General features: G+C 45.0%; 1 protein-coding gene across 2 annotated transcripts in view; it reads left to right on the top strand.

The window, feature by feature from the left end:
• Positions 1 to 205: 205 nt before the first annotated feature.
• The window catches only part of LOC310870590 (integrin alpha-3-like), a 28897-nt gene continuing 10554 nt past the window's right edge, over positions 206 to 18548 (top strand). For both annotated transcript variants that reach the window (XM_083781835.1, XM_083781836.1), the window contains exons 1-16: positions 206 to 735; positions 3671 to 3804; positions 5704 to 5795; positions 6120 to 6256; positions 6489 to 6598; positions 6860 to 6952; positions 7150 to 7209; positions 8015 to 8222; positions 9680 to 9873; positions 10400 to 10488; positions 10737 to 10870; positions 11408 to 11485; positions 11746 to 11813; positions 16764 to 16894; positions 17201 to 17311; positions 17493 to 17590. In XM_083781835.1, coding sequence (XP_083637961.1) covers positions 563 to 735; positions 3671 to 3804; positions 5704 to 5795; positions 6120 to 6256; positions 6489 to 6598; positions 6860 to 6952; positions 7150 to 7209; positions 8015 to 8222; positions 9680 to 9873; positions 10400 to 10488; positions 10737 to 10870; positions 11408 to 11485; positions 11746 to 11813; positions 16764 to 16894; positions 17201 to 17311; positions 17493 to 17590 — 1910 coding nt within the window. In that variant the 5' untranslated portion in view covers positions 206 to 562. The remainder of the gene's footprint in view (positions 736 to 3670; positions 3805 to 5703; positions 5796 to 6119; positions 6257 to 6488; positions 6599 to 6859; positions 6953 to 7149; positions 7210 to 8014; positions 8223 to 9679; positions 9874 to 10399; positions 10489 to 10736; positions 10871 to 11407; positions 11486 to 11745; positions 11814 to 16763; positions 16895 to 17200; positions 17312 to 17492; positions 17591 to 18548) is intronic.

The following is an 18548-nucleotide window of genomic DNA, read 5'->3' as shown; positions in this document are numbered from 1 at the left end:
TGAAAATGAGAAAGACAGTCAGAGAGAGAGGGGGGGGGAGGTAGAGACATATAGAGACAGACTGAACAGAGGGAAGAACAGAAGAGAGAGAGAGAGAGAGAGAGAGAGAGAGAGAGAGAGAGAGAGAGGGGGGGGGGGGGGGGGGGGGTGAGGTAGAGACATATAGAGACAGACTGAACAGTGGGAGGGACGAACAGAAGAGACAAAAGAGCATATTTTTGTTAAACGGCAGGAAGCAGAGAGAGAGGAATTAGAGACATAGAGACGCATATGAGAGAAGAGAGAGGGAGAGAGACAGAGAAAGAGAGTTCTCTTTTCCTGAGACAAACAAAGGAGATATAGAGAAGCAGGGACAGACAAACTACTTTTTATTTTTATATTTGTTTCTCTTCTTCTACTTTTTCTTTTTTTTTACACTTTCCTCTGATCTGCGTCTCGATGTTTCCGATATTTATCAATAGGCCTAGGAGTTTTTTGTAATCTTTATGGCCATATATCTATAGATTTTTCTTTTTTTTCATTCTTTTTTACACTTTCATCGAATCTACCCGTCTCTCTCTCGATGTCTCGGCCAGCCACCTGCCTGTCTATCTGCCTGTGCCTGTCTGTCTCTTGGCTGTGCCTGTCTGTCTGCGGCTTCAACGTGGAGCCACGCCCCCTGATGCTCCGACGAGGACAGACAGGAAGTCTGTTCGGACTGTCTGTCTCTCTCCATCAACGAGACCACTCACACATGTATGTAAGACACCTGTCTGTCTGTCTGTCTGTCTGTCTGTCTGTCTGTCTGTCTGTCTGTCTGTCTGTCTGTCTGTCTGTCTGTCTGTCTGTCTGTCTGTCTTGTCTTGTCTTGTCTTGTCTTGTCTTGTCTTGCCTTGTATGTCAGCTGATCATAAGCCAACCAGAGCGTCTTGGCGCGCGTGCACTGTGTGTGTGGTTGTGAGGTCAGTGAAAGGTCACAGTTTCTTTTTCAACTCACATTCTTCGTCTCCTCTCGTCTCCATTCAGCCATGACCTCCTTATTGCTGCTAATACAATTACATACATACATACACACACACACACACACACACACACACACACACACACACACACACACACACACACACACACACACACACACACACACACACACACACACAGAGACACACACACACACACACACACACACACACAGACACATGCTAGTTTATTGGTTTACCTGTAAGGTGGGATGTGCTGTGGATTTTAATGGGGCTATGTCGCGTGTGACGTGTACGCGCTTGAAATAACCTCTTACATGTAGACCTAGTTTTTCAACCCACACTATTATGTATATCAAATTTCTTTATACTTGCATAATGGGCAAACTTTAGTGCTGTCATAATTGTGCATTTACCTTGCAAACGTCACCACCTGCAATTTAAGTATGTCATGAATGCATCAGCCATTGTTCTCCAACTCTTTAGACCAGTGGTTTTCAAAGTCCATTATTTATTCAGCATTTGAGCCACGGACCACCAAAGCCAAGACATTGTTGTCGTTGGATAAGATTTGGTCCACAGTTGCATGCTGTATTGATGTTGGTATACCATTAGGAGAGATAACAGGCAAATGTTAATGCAGATGGTTAACAATAATTTAACTCTTGAGAGTGAAACACTCTCAAGTTCTCCCATATGCATCCAAGGCCGGTCATCAGGGCCGGTTATTGCGCTGGTCAATGCTGGGCAATTGCACTGTGTGCCAAGCCACTGGGAGCACCCACTACCCATTAACCCATGTGTCAGTCAGTAGGAGGGAAGAAAGTGACATATACAACAACAAAAGAGCTTGCGGAGGTAGTTCAGTCAGATATACTCGAGTGGTGTCATGCTGTGCTCAAGGACGCATACTCAAGGGGTTAACCCCCTTATGGACAGAGACGTAATTTGCGTATTAAATCATTAGCATTAATATGTGGGTGTATTCAGTGTGTGCAAGATCCACATGTCATTCACTGATGTGGAGGTCATCTGACCAATTGGGTGAGGTATTTAAGCTCACCTAGACTGCATGCTTCTGCCTGCCTTCCTTCTGCACACGTTCCTGGTTGTTGTTATGTGATGTTTGCTCGCACCACCACCCCAGCACCACCGGTGTGTTTATGATCCCCATGGGGGGTTGTTATTGTATATCTATCTATCTCCCTGCTCTTATATGTTTAATGATGGTGTTTAATTGTGCCGAGCAGGGAGTCAAATGTAGCAGAGCCGAATGCAAAGATAAAATATTATATGCACATTTCACACTTGTATCCTCATTCTATAATAAATATTGGTAAATCTATTTGTGAGTTATCTGACTGAACTGAGAATAAGGTTAGAAAAAGTTTAGCAGTTATAGTTTTACTGAGGTTATAAGGTTAGGAATAAGGTTAGGCTTATAGTTTTACTGAGGTTACGTTTAGGAATAAGGTTTAGACATAGTCTTACTGAGGTTACGTTTAGGAATAAGGTTTGTTTAGGTTAAGAGCTTTTACTTTCCAGCATTCACGCAGCCAGCCACACACACACACACACACACACACACACACACACACACACACACACACACACACACAGCTGGTCGGGTCTGGTTTGGGTCGTGTACTATTGGAGGAGGAGACAAATTCAATTAAATTACAAACCAAACTGGATGACGAGAGAGAGAGAGAGAGAGGGGGGGGGGGGGGGGGGTAGATTAATGGAGGGAAGGAAGGACAGGAGAGAGAGAGAGAGAGAGACATAGAAAGGTGACCTTCTGTCTCGTCTGCATTTTGTCCTTCATCCCCCCTCTATTTGTCTGTGACCTCACTGAATATACTGTGTGTGTGTGTGTGTGTGTGTGTGTGTGTGTGTGTGTGTGTGTGTGTGTGTGTGTGTGTGTGTGTGTGTGTGTGTGTGTGTGTGTGTGTGTTTGTACGTGCATGCGTGCGTGCATTATAAATGGGGGTCAAACGGTGCCTCGTTCATTACTGTTGTCAACCTTCAATGACACTGACAACATGGTTACCATGGATACCGTTTCATATGTTAGCATGATTGATTGATTGAATAGTTTATTAGACAGAAATGTAAATAGCAACAGAATACAGTCAGACATTTGGTATAAAAGGACAAATGTAAACAGCAACAGAGTAGGCTACAGTCAGACAGTCAGTCAACAAAAAAGTACCTGCGGTCTTGTTTCCATTCGGGTCCTATTCATTCAATTCATAAACATGACATGAACAATGACAACAAAATTCAACGAAAACATTTGAAGTGAGAAACTGACGATCCAGTAAACACAAAATATATTATATTTTGATCAACACTTCCTTGTTTGCCCCAAGGTGGCCGCGTCCGCCCAGCGCAACACTTAATACTTTCATTATTGTATTGTATTATTTGGTAGGATTAGCTGTTCCCTAAACAAGTAGACTTCCTGGGGTCCACAATCAATTACCGTGACCAAGGAAATACTTTGTTTTGTTGTTTTTTTTTAGTTTTTTGTTGTATTTATTAATAAAGTAGCCGTAAAATAAGTGGGATAATTGATGGCCATTGAGAATTAACTCCCTTCGGGATGATTCAAAACCTTGACTTTGTGCACAATTCAGTACATGTGGGGGCGTGTCATACAGTATTACACATCGATCACGTGTTCACGTGTTCCCGTTTTCTCCTCATAGGCTATTGGTCGGTGCTCCCAGGGACAAGGCGGAGCCTGGCGTGTCGGCCAATCGAACGGGAGGTGTGTACAGCTGTCGCATCACGACCGAAGGCGACCAACCGGCTTGCTCCAGGATGAACCTGATTGGCTCAGGTGAAAATGATGTCACATGCACTGATCCGTAATGGGTGCGGTTGTGATGTGCGCGCCGGGAGCGAACTCACGTATTTGTTTTGTGTTGCACAGTGTGCTCAGTGCGTTATATCCCAACGCACCCCCATAGTCCAGACACAACTGCCTTTTAATAAATTAGATATTTAATGTGAATATAATGACTGTAACATTCATTATATATATTAGATTTTAATTATATGTTAATTAGCGTTGATGTAAATTAGATGTAAATGACTGTTGATGTTAATTAGATGTTTATCTATCTATAAATTCACCAAGTCTCTGTACTTACTACAAGTGTGTGTACGTACGTCTGTAATCCACGTAACTCGAGAACCGTTCGCCCCACCGGCTTCAAATTCGACACACGCGTTCCACACCACCACAGGGAGTGCAGTGCCATGGTGTCGAGTCCGTCGGATACACTGTTGTCCAGAACAAAAGCCTCTGCCCCGCTCTGGACCTGATCTCCATATGGAGCTGGCCTCTTCTGACATCACAACACTTCATATTTGGGCATGCCTGACACCGAACTCCATATATAGGAATAGAGGGACACAGATAGACAGATACAGAAATCTCCATATATGGGCATAAAACGTCACAGACAGATGGGTGGAACGGAATTAATTCTATATTAGGAGTGAGTATGTTTTGCACTCCGTCCGTTCGTCCATCCCTCCGTCCGTCCGTCAAATCAGCCTCACCGTAGCGCTATGAGAGGGCAATTCCTGTTTTTACCTAATAACTGCATCGATCTGTATAACGTATGTATGCTCACTCCCTCGAGGCCATGGCAAAACATTTTCCCTGCATCCCTCCACATCTGCCGGTTATAGCGCCACCATGAGGACGATTTCCGCAAAACACATTGTTTAAATTAGTGCACAGATTTCATCCAAATCTCACGCAAATCGGTACACATGATCTCTGTAGTCATGTGATCAAGACGCGTCTGTTGGACTTCTCAGATTCTACACTGATTGGCTAAGATTGCCTTCAAAGTTTTCAGGAGTGGCCCGTTTTGAACAGAATTCTGCACATGTGCTGCTCATCCAGAATTCTATCCTCAGAGATGCTATGAGTGATCTGGCTCTGCATTTCCTCAACAAAATGAAGAAAATTGTTGCAAAAAACAAAAAAAACAAAAACAAATCATGTTTATATTACTCCTAAACATTCTGCCAAACATCACACACACTCCTATCCTCCTGTTGTTCTCCTGTCCTCCAAACATCACACACACTCCTATCCTCCTGTTGTTCTCCTGTCCTCCAAACATCACACACACTCCTATCCTCCTGTTGTTCTCCTGTCCTCCAAACATCACACACACTCCTATCCTCCTGTTGTTCTCCTGTCCTCCAAACATCACACACACTCCTATCCTCCTGTTGTTCTCCTGTCCTCCAAACATCACACACACTCCTATCCTCCTGTTGTTCTCCTGTCCTCCAAACATCACACACACTCCTATCCTCCTGTTGTTCTCCTGTCCTCCAAACATCACACACACTCCTATCCTCCTGTTGTTCTCCTGTCCTCCAAACATCACACACACTCCTATCCTCCTGTTGTTCTCCTGTCCTCCAAACATCACACACACTCCTATCCTCCTGTTGTTCTCCTGTCCTCCAAACATCACACACACTCCTATCCTCCTGTTGTTCTCCTGTCCTCCAAACATCACACACACTCCTATCCTCCTGTTGTTCTCCTGTCCTCCAAACATCACACACACTCCTATCCTCCTGTTGTTCTCCTGTCCTCCAAACATCACACACACTCCTATCCTCCTGTTGTTCTCCTGTCCTCCAAACATCACACACACTCCTATCCTCCTATCCAGATATTAATACTACGTCTCTGTTGTTTCAGATTCTGACCTGGACCAATCAGAAGATCTGGTTGAGGACATGTGGTTGGGTGTGACCGTAGCCAGTCAGATGCAGCCCAGGGGGCGTGTGCTGGTGAGCCTTTCTTCTCATTGGCCGGCAGAGCTGTCAGTCACTCACACAAACAATGGAGCGTGAAAACAGACTTTTCTGCTGTCAATCAACATTCAGACGTTGATTAGATTTTGAGTCATTCACATTCAATATAACTTTCACATTCAGATGTTAATAATCAAAAGGGTTAGGGTTAGGTATGGTTAGTCAAGGTAGTCAAACTCAAAGACGTTTGTGTGTGTGTGTGTGTGTGTGTGTGTGTGTGTGTGTGTGCGTGCGTGCGTGCGTGCGTGTGTGTGTGTGTGTGTGTGTGTGTGTGTGTGTGTGTGTGTGTGCGTGCACCAGGTGTGTGGTCACAGGTTCATGAAGCTGTACGGTGTTCAGAAGTTGAGACACATGATTGGACGATGTTATCTCCGTGGCAACGACCTTGAGCATGACCCCAACGACCCTCACTGGCAGAACATGGAGCAAGTCTGCAGGTATTCACGTATGCACGTACCATTGTTACCCACTAGATGCTATAGCTCTTTGAGGTGTGTAAGGTGTTTTCTGATTGGTTGTTGTTCCAACCATCTTGGTGATGTCAGCGGTGAGGTCATTTGTTCTCTGTTCTGATTGGACAGCCATCTTTGTGATGTCCTCAGTAACATGTAATGTGATTGGACAGCCATCTTGGTGATGTCATCAGTAACATGTAATGTGATTGGACAGCCATCTTGGTGATGTCAGCGGTGAGGTCATGTGCAACATGGGCATCTCAGCGTTCATGTCTCAGGATGATGACATCATCGTCGGCTCTCCGGGAAGCTATGAATGGCAAGGTAACGTTTTATAATAATAATGATGATGATATATCATTATTACTATTAAAGCAAGGTAATATTTTAGAATCAATATTATACATACGATTCATATTTAAAATGTGGTCTAGACATCTATAGAGGATCTGTGTGTGTGTGTGTGTGTGTGTGTGTGTGTGTGTGTGTGTGTGTGTGTGTGTGTGTGTGTGTGTGTGTGTGTGTGTGTGTGTGTGTGTGTGTGTGTGTGTGTGTGTGTGTGTGTGTGTGTGTGTGTGTGTACAGGTAATGTGCACGTATCCTGGATGAATCCAGATGTTTTGTACGACACTCAGAGAACCTCCTTCGCCAACCTGAACCAACGACATATTTATATAGGTATTATTATGATTATTATGATTATTATTATTATTATTATTATTATTATTAATATGATGGTTGGTGTAATCTTTCAGTTTATGACAGCATCTTGCTTTCCACTTACGTGTGTGGCGTGCGTGCGTGTATGCGTATGTGTGTGTGTGTGTGTGTGTGTGTGTGTGTGTGTGTGTGTGTGTGTGTGCGTGCGTGTGTAGGATACTCTGTGACTCAAGCTACGCGGTTGCTGTTCCAAGATTCTGTGACCATCGTAACAGGTAGGAGAGCCGGTCTCACCCAAATACGGTGAAATGACACGGATTGGCAATTCTGTACATACACTACGAGAAAAAATCCCTACATATTATACAGTAATTACTGCTACTACTGTTTTGACCACAACGGAGGCATGGCTTTCACCCCATTATCTCAGTTGGGGCAAATGTGCTCAACCCACAACATTACTTATACAATTCTGTGCCTATAGGGTTGCAACTTGGACGGAGCTGAGTTGGCTCAATCGAACATTGCAACATTCGCCACGGCAACTCGCTCGCTTCAGCTCACTCGGCGAGTGGCTCTCGTTGCTCAAGTTCGGTTGAGACGGCGCCCCTCCATCGCCGTCTATTGGGAGCAGGGGTCATCATCGTTGGCTTGTGGTGGACATTATTGTCAACATAATTATTTTGCCACGGACAGTATACAAGATGACAATAATATCAACAAAAACACATAGATAGACAACACATAGCCTGAATAACAGGTCTGTAAGGGTCCGCTTGGTTCCATTTGAACACTCTCAGAGTTCCAGGCGTCCTTGCAAATAAAACATTTGAGAACCACTAGTATTAGTGGACGTGACATTAAGATAGTAAGTGGGTCAAGAACATTATAATGGTGTGTAAAACAGAAAATCAAAAACATTGCCACAGACACAGTTGTCCGTGTATACGGACATGTTGGTGACCGCTGACCTCTGTAGGACATGTTGATGACCCCTGATTGGGAGAATTTCAGTGTAATATGTATATAGGGAGGATCTGATCTGATCTGATCTGATCTGATCTGATCTGATCTCACCAGGTGCTCCTAAAGACAGCAAGGAGGACGGCCGCGGGTCGGTGATTCTGGCCGTGACAAACAGACGCACACGCAACACACACGCGCAGCACACAGCGCATACAGTGCACGCGCACACGCACACCTTGCAGCCGGTGCTGAGGCTTCGAGGGGAGCAGATGGGATCCTACTACGGAAACTCTCTGGCAGTGACCGACCTCGACAACGATGGGTAAACACACACGCACACACGCACGCACACTATAGAGATCTTCACGGGCCACCGATAAAAAATAAAATACCCGGCAGGACCCGAGACCCGTACGGGTCGGATCCGTATGTGTTTTATCATAATCACTTAGGGCCTAAGTTTGGATGCCGTATGTCTGAATCTGAATCCTGCGGAACTCGGCATCTATCTATCATTGTGTGTAATGCCCGAGTGGATCCAGAAGACCCGTATTACTGTCTGACCATGTGTGTGACCGTGCATGGCGCAACAACGCTACACTGGTGAGAGACGTACTGTATATAGCCTGGGTTCCAGCCTAATTCGATGCGTTCCGTGGTTTGGTTTTCTCTGACCAGCCTCCTGTTTGACTATTTCATAACGTCACCCGTTACATAGCCACACTGTTGCTGATACGTCATCAGCCAGCGCCCCTCTGCCCATGCTTTTCTCACTCGAGACTCGAGAGTAAAACCTACAGTAAAAGGTAAACACTATATTCAGTAGTCCACTGTCAGATTCAGTAGTAGAAGAAAAAAAACTGACGGCTGTGTGGGGAGAGTTTCGTCAATGATAAGGGGACGTTGCAGGGCAACAGCAGTGCAGTAGCTGTGCAGTGAGCGTTGATACAACGTCAAACTGGTGTTTTTGTCCCAACCCGCACCACAGACCAATCAGAAGTCACGGGTCGATTTATACCTTTTACATGTCCCGCCTACCTTGGAGATAGGACCCTTTCCAGACTGACTATAGCGAAGTGACAAAACCAATCCATGCAATGCAGCGAATAAGCCTGGAATCCAGGTTAGACATACCATTGGTCAGATATCTCAAACCCTCATCCTAACCTCCCACTGGGCAGCACACCTAAACCTGGGAGGCATACTTTGGTCCGACATATCATTGGTTCGAAGGAGCATTGGTCCGACTCGGGAGAGGGTTGGGGTTAGGTTTAGGTGTGCTGCCCCGTGCTTCTGTGGTTAGGGTGAGGGTGAGGGTTTGGGGTAGGTAGTCGATCGGACCAATGGTATGTGTGACCAAAGTATAGTAACCCCTAAACCTAACCTTAACCCTCTCCCAACCCTTAACGTACCCCTCACCAACCTTAATCCGGTCATTTTAACACACCCCTCACCAACCTTAATCCGGTCGTTTTAACACACCCCTCACCAACCTTAATCCGGTAATTTTAATGCACCCCTCACCAACCTTAATCCGGTCGTCATAACGCACCCCTCACCAACCTTAATCCAGTCGGACCAATGCTATGTCTAACCAAAGTATGCCTCCCGTCTAAAAGAGAGACGCAATAAAGTGCCGTTTATCCTAGGCTGGTTTAGGATCAGATTAATGAAGTGCTGTTTAACTTGTGTGATGTTTTAGCCTGGTTTAGGATCAGATTAATGAAGTGCTGTTTAACTCCCCTCCCCTCCTCTATCCTCTCCTCATATCTTCTCCAGGTGGAATGACCTGCTTGTGGGAGCTCCATACTACTTTGACAGGGCCAGAGAGGAGGGGGGAGGGGTGTATGTGTACATGAACAGAGGGGGGATGTTCGGAGCCAGGGCCGATCGCACACTGCGAGGGCCTCCTGGCTCCGCCTTCGGCATGGCTCTGGTCGCCGCCGGAGACCTGGACCAAGATGGCTTCCAAGGTGCAAACCTGACCACAATAACAATAATAATAATAATAATTACAACATAAATGTATATTATTATGGAGGGATCTACTGTAACACATTATAATGTGATTTATTGAAAAGTTTGTTTGTTGTTCAGTTAAATTGCTGACCACCCAAAAGTTCTCCAGTTAAAGTGTTGACATCAAGGTTCAAAGTGATATTGGTGTTTTATTTCCACACTTCCAGAAACAATGGTTCTTCTGACACAAAAAATGGAGCATATCAATAGCATAATATATGTACAGTAGTAAGTAAATAATACAATAAAGAAACAAGAGCTTACATGTGGTCGGTGACACATGGCTTGGGTCTGGAGTAGTGGAGAACTGTGTGAGTGAACTGTGTGTGGAGTGTGTGTGTGTGTGTGTGTGTGTGTGTGTGTGTGTGTGTGTGTGTAGGGGAGCACACCTGAACTGACTGGCAATCAGCCCAGAGTGCTGATGGCACACACCTGTGGGTGATTGGTGCAATTGTGATGGTGGAATTGATTGATTGACAGATGTGGCGATAGGAGCTCCTTTCCACGGAACAGGAAGTGTGATGATCTACACAGGAAGTGCCCAAGGAATCTCGGAGAAACCTAGCCAGGTCAGAGTTCACGCACGCACGCACGCACTGCACGCACAATCAATCTGCACACGCACTTGAATGTTTTTGGTTTTGATTCTGCAGAAGAACTGTTCTGTTGTACGCCTACTCCTCTGATGTTTTCTGAGTATGTGCGTGAGTGTAGGTGATAGAAGGCCACCAGCTGGTGCCAGGCTTCAGTACATTTATGTGTATGCGTGTGTGTGTGTTTGTGTGTCTGTGTGTGTTCGTGCGTGTATATAAAACAGGTGATATTCGGCCACCAGGTGGCGCCAGGCTTCCGCACGTTTGGTTATTCTCTGTCTGGAGGATCGGACGTTGACGGCAACAAATATCCTGACCTTCTTATTGGTTCCCTGGACGACCAGGTGGCTCTGCTCAGGTAAATATAAATATATACACCACACCACCACTAGGGGGAGGTGTTAAAACTCATTGACCGCCAATGACGAGATTCTCATCACAATGTGTTTCCAGTGCTTTACGATAGAGGGCGCTCTACAGCAGCACCTGTAAATGTTATAACAGTTTTATTTCAGGTCACATGGTATTTAATAACAGTAATTATATTGTATTGACAGTAACAGCATATTATATTATATCATACCAGTAAGACACCCTGAGGTCACGAGCACGCATCCGCCTGGGTGTTGGCAGGGGGCGCTTTGGCATGGGGGGGTCAGATCAACATATGGAATGTTTGAACAGGTCAGCTCCATATTTGGACATCTAAGGGTTGAAGTTTGAGGTCAGATGTAGAGTTGCTGGCCGGTGATGTCACGAGGCATATGGAGGCGTGGGTGACTAACTATAACGAACAAACGGACGGACGGACGGACGGACAGGATATGCAGGTTTTCATAGTAAATGCGACCTACAGTCGCATAAATATCATAATAATAACCATTATATATTTCAGGTCACATGGTGTCGTCTACCTCACCAGAAATCTGACCGTCACTCCAGAGGTCATCGATCCCGCCAACTGTAGTCACTGGTGAGACTGGAGCGCACGCACATGCGCACACACGCGCACGCACACACACACACACACACACACACACACACACACACACAGTGAGTAGGGTATAAAAGTATAAAAGGTACGGCCTCCCGGTGGGGGCTCCTCACTCACTGTATGTGCGTGCGTGCGTGCGTGCGTGCGTGCGTGCGTGCGTGCGTGCGTGCGTGCGTGCGTGCGTGCGTGCGTGCGTGCGTGCGTGCGTGCGTGCGTGCGTGTGTCTGTTTGTATGTCAGTGTGCAGGTGGAGGTGTGTGCGTCCTACATCCTCAGCACTGGAGACAGAGGCTTCAAGGAGAACATCAGTGAGTCACTCACACCCACTCACACACACCCACTCACACACACCCATTCACACACTCACTAACACGCACTCACACACGCACGCACACACACTCGCGTACGTACACCAGCCCCCTAGTGTTGTGGCTGTGTGTCTCATCATAGTGTTGTGTCGCTCGCCTCTTATTGGTGAAAGAAGACATGACTCAAGTCATTATATATCAGCTTTGCATTCTCCATTCATTCTCTTGCATATTGCTTTCTGTAGGTTCAAGGTTGTAAATTATTGCTCCATCTTGTGTACAGTAAAACGTAGTCTTCCAGCCTGACGGCGTATCGTGGGTTCGACTCCTAATCCCGACGACCTTTGCTGCATGTGTGTCACTCCTCGTCCCTCTCCCCCTGTTCCCTGTTAGTTTGCTGTACACTATCAGGCAGAAAGGTCGACCAACATAAATTTTCCGTCACAGTTTTAGTCGACAAAATGAACTAGAACAACAGGTTGTCATATTCGTGCTGGTGTCTGTCTGTCTGTCTGTCTGTCTGTCTGTCTGTCTGTCTGTCTGTCTGTCTGTCTGTCTGTCTGTCTGTCTGTCTGTCTGTCTGTCTGTCTGTCTGTCTGTCTGTCTGTCTGTCTGTCTGTCTGTCTGTCTGTCTGTCTGTCTGTCTGTCTGTCTGTCTCATGTCTGTCTCTCTCTCTCTCTCTCTCTCTCTCTCTCTCTCTCTCTCTCTCTCTCTCTCTCTCTCTCTCTCTCTCTCTCGTCCAGACCTCCAGACATGTGTGTCAGTAGTCAGATGACATCATGCCTTGTCCTTGTGTGTCCTCCCGCCCTTGTGTGTGTGTGTGTGTGTGTGTGTATGTGTGTGTGTGTGTGTTTGTGTGTGCGCGCATGTATGCGTGCGTGCGTGCGTGTGTTCTTTGTACTTCAAATTGATAAATCACATTAAGTGATGTTACTAGCATCTGTCTGACTGTTCACCCCCCCCCCCCCCCCCACACACACAGAGCTTATTTTTTTGTGTCATTGGTAATTGACCAATCAGAATCGAGGTTAAAGAAGGATGTCTTTGGTAACCGATAGCAACCACATGACAAGATGAAAATGGTTATTATTATTATTACCAGTAAGATGACCTGAAGGCGAGAAGCGAGGTCGCATGCACACATCCGCCTGGGTGACGACAGACTGCTGGGCGAGCCCTGGCGCTTTGGCATGGGGGGTCAGATCAACATATGGAATTAATTCTGTACTGGCCATATATGGAGTGTGTCTTGAGTGTACAGGGTTTGATGAGGTCAGATCAACATGGAATATCAGAACAGGTCAGCTCCATATATGGAGATCTAAGGGTTTGAGGTTTGAGGTCAGATGTAGAGTTGTTGGCCGGCTCCATATATGCAGATCTAGGTGATGATCCAGTCATGTATGGCTATCCAGGGTTTGATGAGGTCATTGTCGTGATCTTCATATATGGAGACGGCCATATGGTGGCGTGATGGACTGACGGCCATATATGGTGGCGTGACGTGTCATGAGGCGTGGCGGACTGACGGCCATATATGGTGGCGTGACGTGTCACGAGGCGTGACGGTCTTACTGCCATATATGGTGGCATGTCGTGTCACGAGGCGTGACGGTCTGACTGCCATATATGGTGGCGTGACGTGTCACGAGGCGTGACGGTCTGACTGCCATATATAGTGGCGTGACGGACGTATTGACTGACTGACTGCAGATTTTGCAGGTTTTCATATAATCTGCAACCTACAGTCGCAACAATTATTACTTGCGCAAGCAGAGCGCGCAAGTAATATTTTCGCCCGGTCTCCTTCGTCGTGACAGCTGTTCCGCCATTCGAGGCTTACGCAGAAAAACATCAAATCTGTGCCTGTGTTGCTGGACCAATGATGACGAAATGACCATATTTCTTACGTCATCATTTAGAGCTAGTCATACGTATACTATATACATAATCAGTAAAAAAATAAAATAGCAAATTGTGCCTGATCTGCTGGGACCAGAGTACGTGGTGTGTATGTGTATGACTAGCTCTAAATGATGACGTAAGAAATATGGTCATTTCGTCATCATTGGTCCAGCAACACAGGCACAGATTTGATGTTTTTCTGCGTAAGCCTCAAATGGCGGAACAGCTGTCACGGTTTTTGGCGCAAAGTAACCACAGTATACCGCTAATCAACTTACAACTACACACTTTATACAGTATAGAGTATAGAGTATATATGTATACATATATAGTATATGCCTATATACTATATATATTTCTTACGTCATCATTTAGAGCTAGTCATACGTATACTATATACATAATCAGTAAAAAATAAAATAGCAAATTGTGCCTGATCTGCTGGGACCAGAGTACGTGGTGTGTATGTGTATGACGAGCTCTTAATAATGACGTAAGAAATATGGTCATTTGTGGTCATTTGGTCCAGCAACACAGGCACAGATTTGATGTTTTTCTGCGAAAGCCTCAAATGGCGGAACAGCTGTCACGGTTTTTGGCGCAAAGTAACCACAGTATACCGCTAATCAACTTACAACTACACACTTTATACAGTATAGAGTATATACGTATATAGTATGCCTATATACTATATATATACTATATATATTTCTTACGTCATCATTTAGGGCTAGTCATACGTATACTATATACATAATCAGTAAAAAATGAAATAGCAAATTGTGCCTGATCTGCTGGGACCAGAGTACGTGGTGTGTATGTGTATGACTAGCTCTTAATGATGACGTAAGAAATATGGTCATTTGTGGTCATTTGGTCCAGCAACACAGGCACAGATTTGATGTTTTTCTGCGTAAGCCTCAAATGGCGGAACAGCTGTCACGGTTTTTGGCGCAAAGTAACCACAGTATACCGCTAATCAACTTACAACTACACACTTTATACAGTATAGAGTATAGAGTATATATGTATACGTATATAGTATATGCCTATATACTATATATATACTATATATATTTCTTACGTCATCTTTAGAGCTAGTCATACGTATACTATATACATAATCAGTAATCTGCTGGGACCAGAGTACGTGGTGTGTATGTGTATGACTAGAAAAACTAAAAAGGGATCCAGAATATATCTACAACGATAAAACAGTATTTCTTATATAGATAGAAACTTGAATCATACTTAATAATACTAGATGTTTATATGTATAAAGTAGGTAGCAAATAGTTACATCTAAACATTAATCATTTCAAACGTTCCTTCACAGAGATACTGAGATTTGACAGTTTACAGCGGTCGAAAGGACTTGCGCGCTCTGCTTGCGCACTAGTTGGCCATTTATGGCCTACTAGTGTGCAACAAGCAAGTATGCACTCGACAGAGTGCAGTTCTAGTTATTATTTAGGTTTTGTCTCTACGCTACATAAATAAATATGTAAATATTTAAGATACAGTCAATTTATGTCACGAAGAAAACGTATAGAATATCAGTGTCCATTAGTATAGGACATATAAATTAATTAATTGTCTCCACCAGGCCGATGGCCTAGGGGGATAGTATGTTTTGCACTCAGTCCGTGTGTCCTTCCGTCCGTCCGTGTGTGTGTCCTTCCGTCCGTTATCAGCTAATCTCCAGGACCGTTGGCCCGATCCATGCCAAACTTTGCAGTTTGTACACATACTCCCTGGATGCCAACGATGAACCTCTGCCCCAAATATTCCTCAACGGCATGTTATAGCGCCACCATGAGGCCGATTTAGCCTGCCCTGGTGGAGACCTGTGCCGAGCTAAAACCCGCGACCGGATGTTTCTTTTGTTACTTACGTACACTGTGTGTGTTGTCGGACCACATCCGGATGTAGCGCTTGACGAGCACCGGCTATGGGCTGCGGATCCGAATAAACCTTGTTTTGACCAGAATTGTTGCGGGTAAGATTCAATATTCAAAGTGCGCTCCATTGCTGTTGACAACGTCACCTATAGCAACCCAATGCTAATGTGTAAGTAGCATTATGACTTGATCGATTATAAGCACAATAAAAGACCAATTGCCGTATACATCTATACGTCAATGGACGGGAGGGAGCGTGATACTATTTATTAATTGCCATACATCTATGGCAATGGCACCGAGTGTGTGTTTTTTTTTTTATATAATTTTTATCCCACAATTTTGTAACCCATTTTTCACCCCTGTGTCAATTATCAAATGTGATCCTGCGGGCTCTACACACCCTCCGCCAACCTAGTCCCCATATATGGGGGACATGGGGAGAGCAACGGACTTGAATTCATGAGTGTCCAAGTTGCTCCTTTACACCTGACAGGGGGAGTTTCCCTGGTTGGACGTAGCGCGTGGAAGGAACACTTTATTCCTTCCCCCTCCATCAGGAGGGGAAGGGACTCTTGTACTCTCAAGGTGGGGGTGCTGATATGCAGATTATTTTATATTTGAGTCATTATAATACTGATGCTAGATAAAAACTGCGGGGGGGGGGGGGCAGTTTAGAGACCAGGATTACTATTTTTTGTGAGGGTACCTACCTAGTGGACACGGGGAGAACATGCAAACTCCACACAGAAAGGCCATTTCGCCAACCCCCGCCTCGGGTATGGGCACTGATGACACGGAGGAGGAAACACGGCACCAGCAGCCACAGCGTCCCGAGCGGGAATCGAACCCAGGACCTTCTGGCGACAGCACTCACAGCACCGAGTGTGTTAACCACTTGAACCGCAGCAACCATATAGTCAACAAAAAATAACAGATCTACAAATCTGCTATTTTTGGGGGGTGAAGAGATTTGGTGCATATGGAAAAAGAACGCACTCGGGACAAATCATCAGCCAACGATATCTTCCAGACATCGTAGCCTAACCCCTTGCATCCAGCAGCCATTTTTTTATTTTGTATTGAACGTTATTTTATTAACTTTAACCCTAATGTAGTGTTGATGTGTTTTTATGATGGCAGGACTGCGGTTCACCGTACAGGCCGACGTGACGCGGCAGAAACCCCGCCTCCATTTCCAAGAAAACGGACAGGAAGTGTACACCGGTTTCCTGTCCATGCCTTCCTGTCGAATCCTCCGACTGAGACTGCTGGTGAGACGCACGCACGCACGTAATGCACACACTCGCGCATGCAATGCACGCACGTAACGCACATACCGCACGTGAACCAATAGGATCCACCAGGTCTTTTGTGAATCCGCCCCTCTAGGCCAGAAATCACACATGCTGGGGCAGGCTATGTTGTCGTAAGCAAACCTGTCTGTCAATCATAACTAGTACAGTTATGCCCAAAACGCTCAGGTTAGATCAGGTTATAAATGTGTGCTATGTGTCTCTCTCTCTCTCTCTCTCTCTCTCTCTCTCTCTCTCTCTCCATAATATCTCTCTATTATTCAGACTCCAGTTAAAGATCAGGTTGAACCGTTGAAGTTTGTCCTGTCTGTTTCTCTGGAAGAGAACCAACCTGTTGTTCTATCACCATGGCAACATGGAACCAACACCACACAGGTCTGTCTGTCTGTCTGTCTGTCTGTCTGTCTGTCTGTCTGTCTGTCTGTCTGTCTGTCTGTCTGTCTGTCTGTCTGTCTGTCTGTCTGTCTGTCTGTCTGTCTGTCTGTCTGTCTGTCTGTCTGTCTGTCTGTCCATCAAACCTTTCTTTCTTTCTTTCTTTCTTTCTTTCTTTCTTCAGATCCATATTGGTAAGGCGTGTGGTTCTGATAACCGTTGCCATAGCAACCTGCAGATGATGGCGCAGTTCACCAATCAGGATGGACAAGCTTTCCCCAGGTGTGTGTGTGTGTGTGTGTGTGTGTGTGTGTGTGTGTGTGTGTGTGTGTGTGTGTGTGTGTGTGTGTGTGTGTGTGTGTGTGTGCGCACGTGCGTCCGTAGGCCAGTAAATGTTTCAGATTGGCCTTATGCTGGCGCATTATAACAAGGCATTTCACACTCTTAAGTCGTACAATAAAAGGAGAGGTTCTGTTTTTCCACTGAGACTGTTAACACACAGAAGCACAATTTGTAAAGCAGCCTCAAAAATATGTAGTATGAAAACAAAGGGTGCGGATGAACTTGATCCGTACTGTTATGGCCTGGCTCTGAGGCCACAACAAAAAAAGGGGGAGACCAGACCGGAGGTAGCTCAAACATAACGCGTTATTAAAGGACCTATAACATAAAATTCTTTTGTGTTTTCCTACTTCTTCAGTCTTCAGTTCCAAATTTGCATTTCCACTTTGTTTACAATGTGTATTTTCCAAGCTGGAATGGAATGGACAAGCCTGGTTTTATCTAGCATCAGTATTATAATGACTCAAATATAAAATAATCTGCATATCAGCACCCCCACCACCTCAGGACATTATTAAACAGTATTGCAGCTAAAACTGCTTTCAAAGTCCAGAAAGAAATTATTATAGAACTGGTTATATCAGAGTGGTGATTGAGGCTCAAACCATTAGAAATAACTTTGAGGGACATAGACAATATGATATTTTATATTAAAAAACAGTTTTAAAATGCATGTTATAGCTGCTTTAACATATCATGGAATTAAGGAAATAGAATTAATCAATGCATTTTAAGTTCCAACTCAAAGTGGCAGGGAACATGCTGCCCAACTATTAACAACATAAACCCAAAGTTAAGTTGCTCTGCTGTGGCCTATATGAGCCTGAGGAGGAATGGAGAGAAAAATCATTATAGTCCGGCAGCCGGAGGTGGGACATTTGGTATATATATATATATA

Source organism: Protomyctophum parallelum, assembly GCF_964188405.1.
Source record: "Protomyctophum parallelum genome assembly, chromosome: 14".
Taxonomy (NCBI): Eukaryota; Metazoa; Chordata; class Actinopteri; order Myctophiformes; family Myctophidae; genus Protomyctophum; species Protomyctophum parallelum.
Note: the sequence above shows the minus strand (reverse complement) of the source record. Positions and strands in the feature narration are given on the sequence as shown.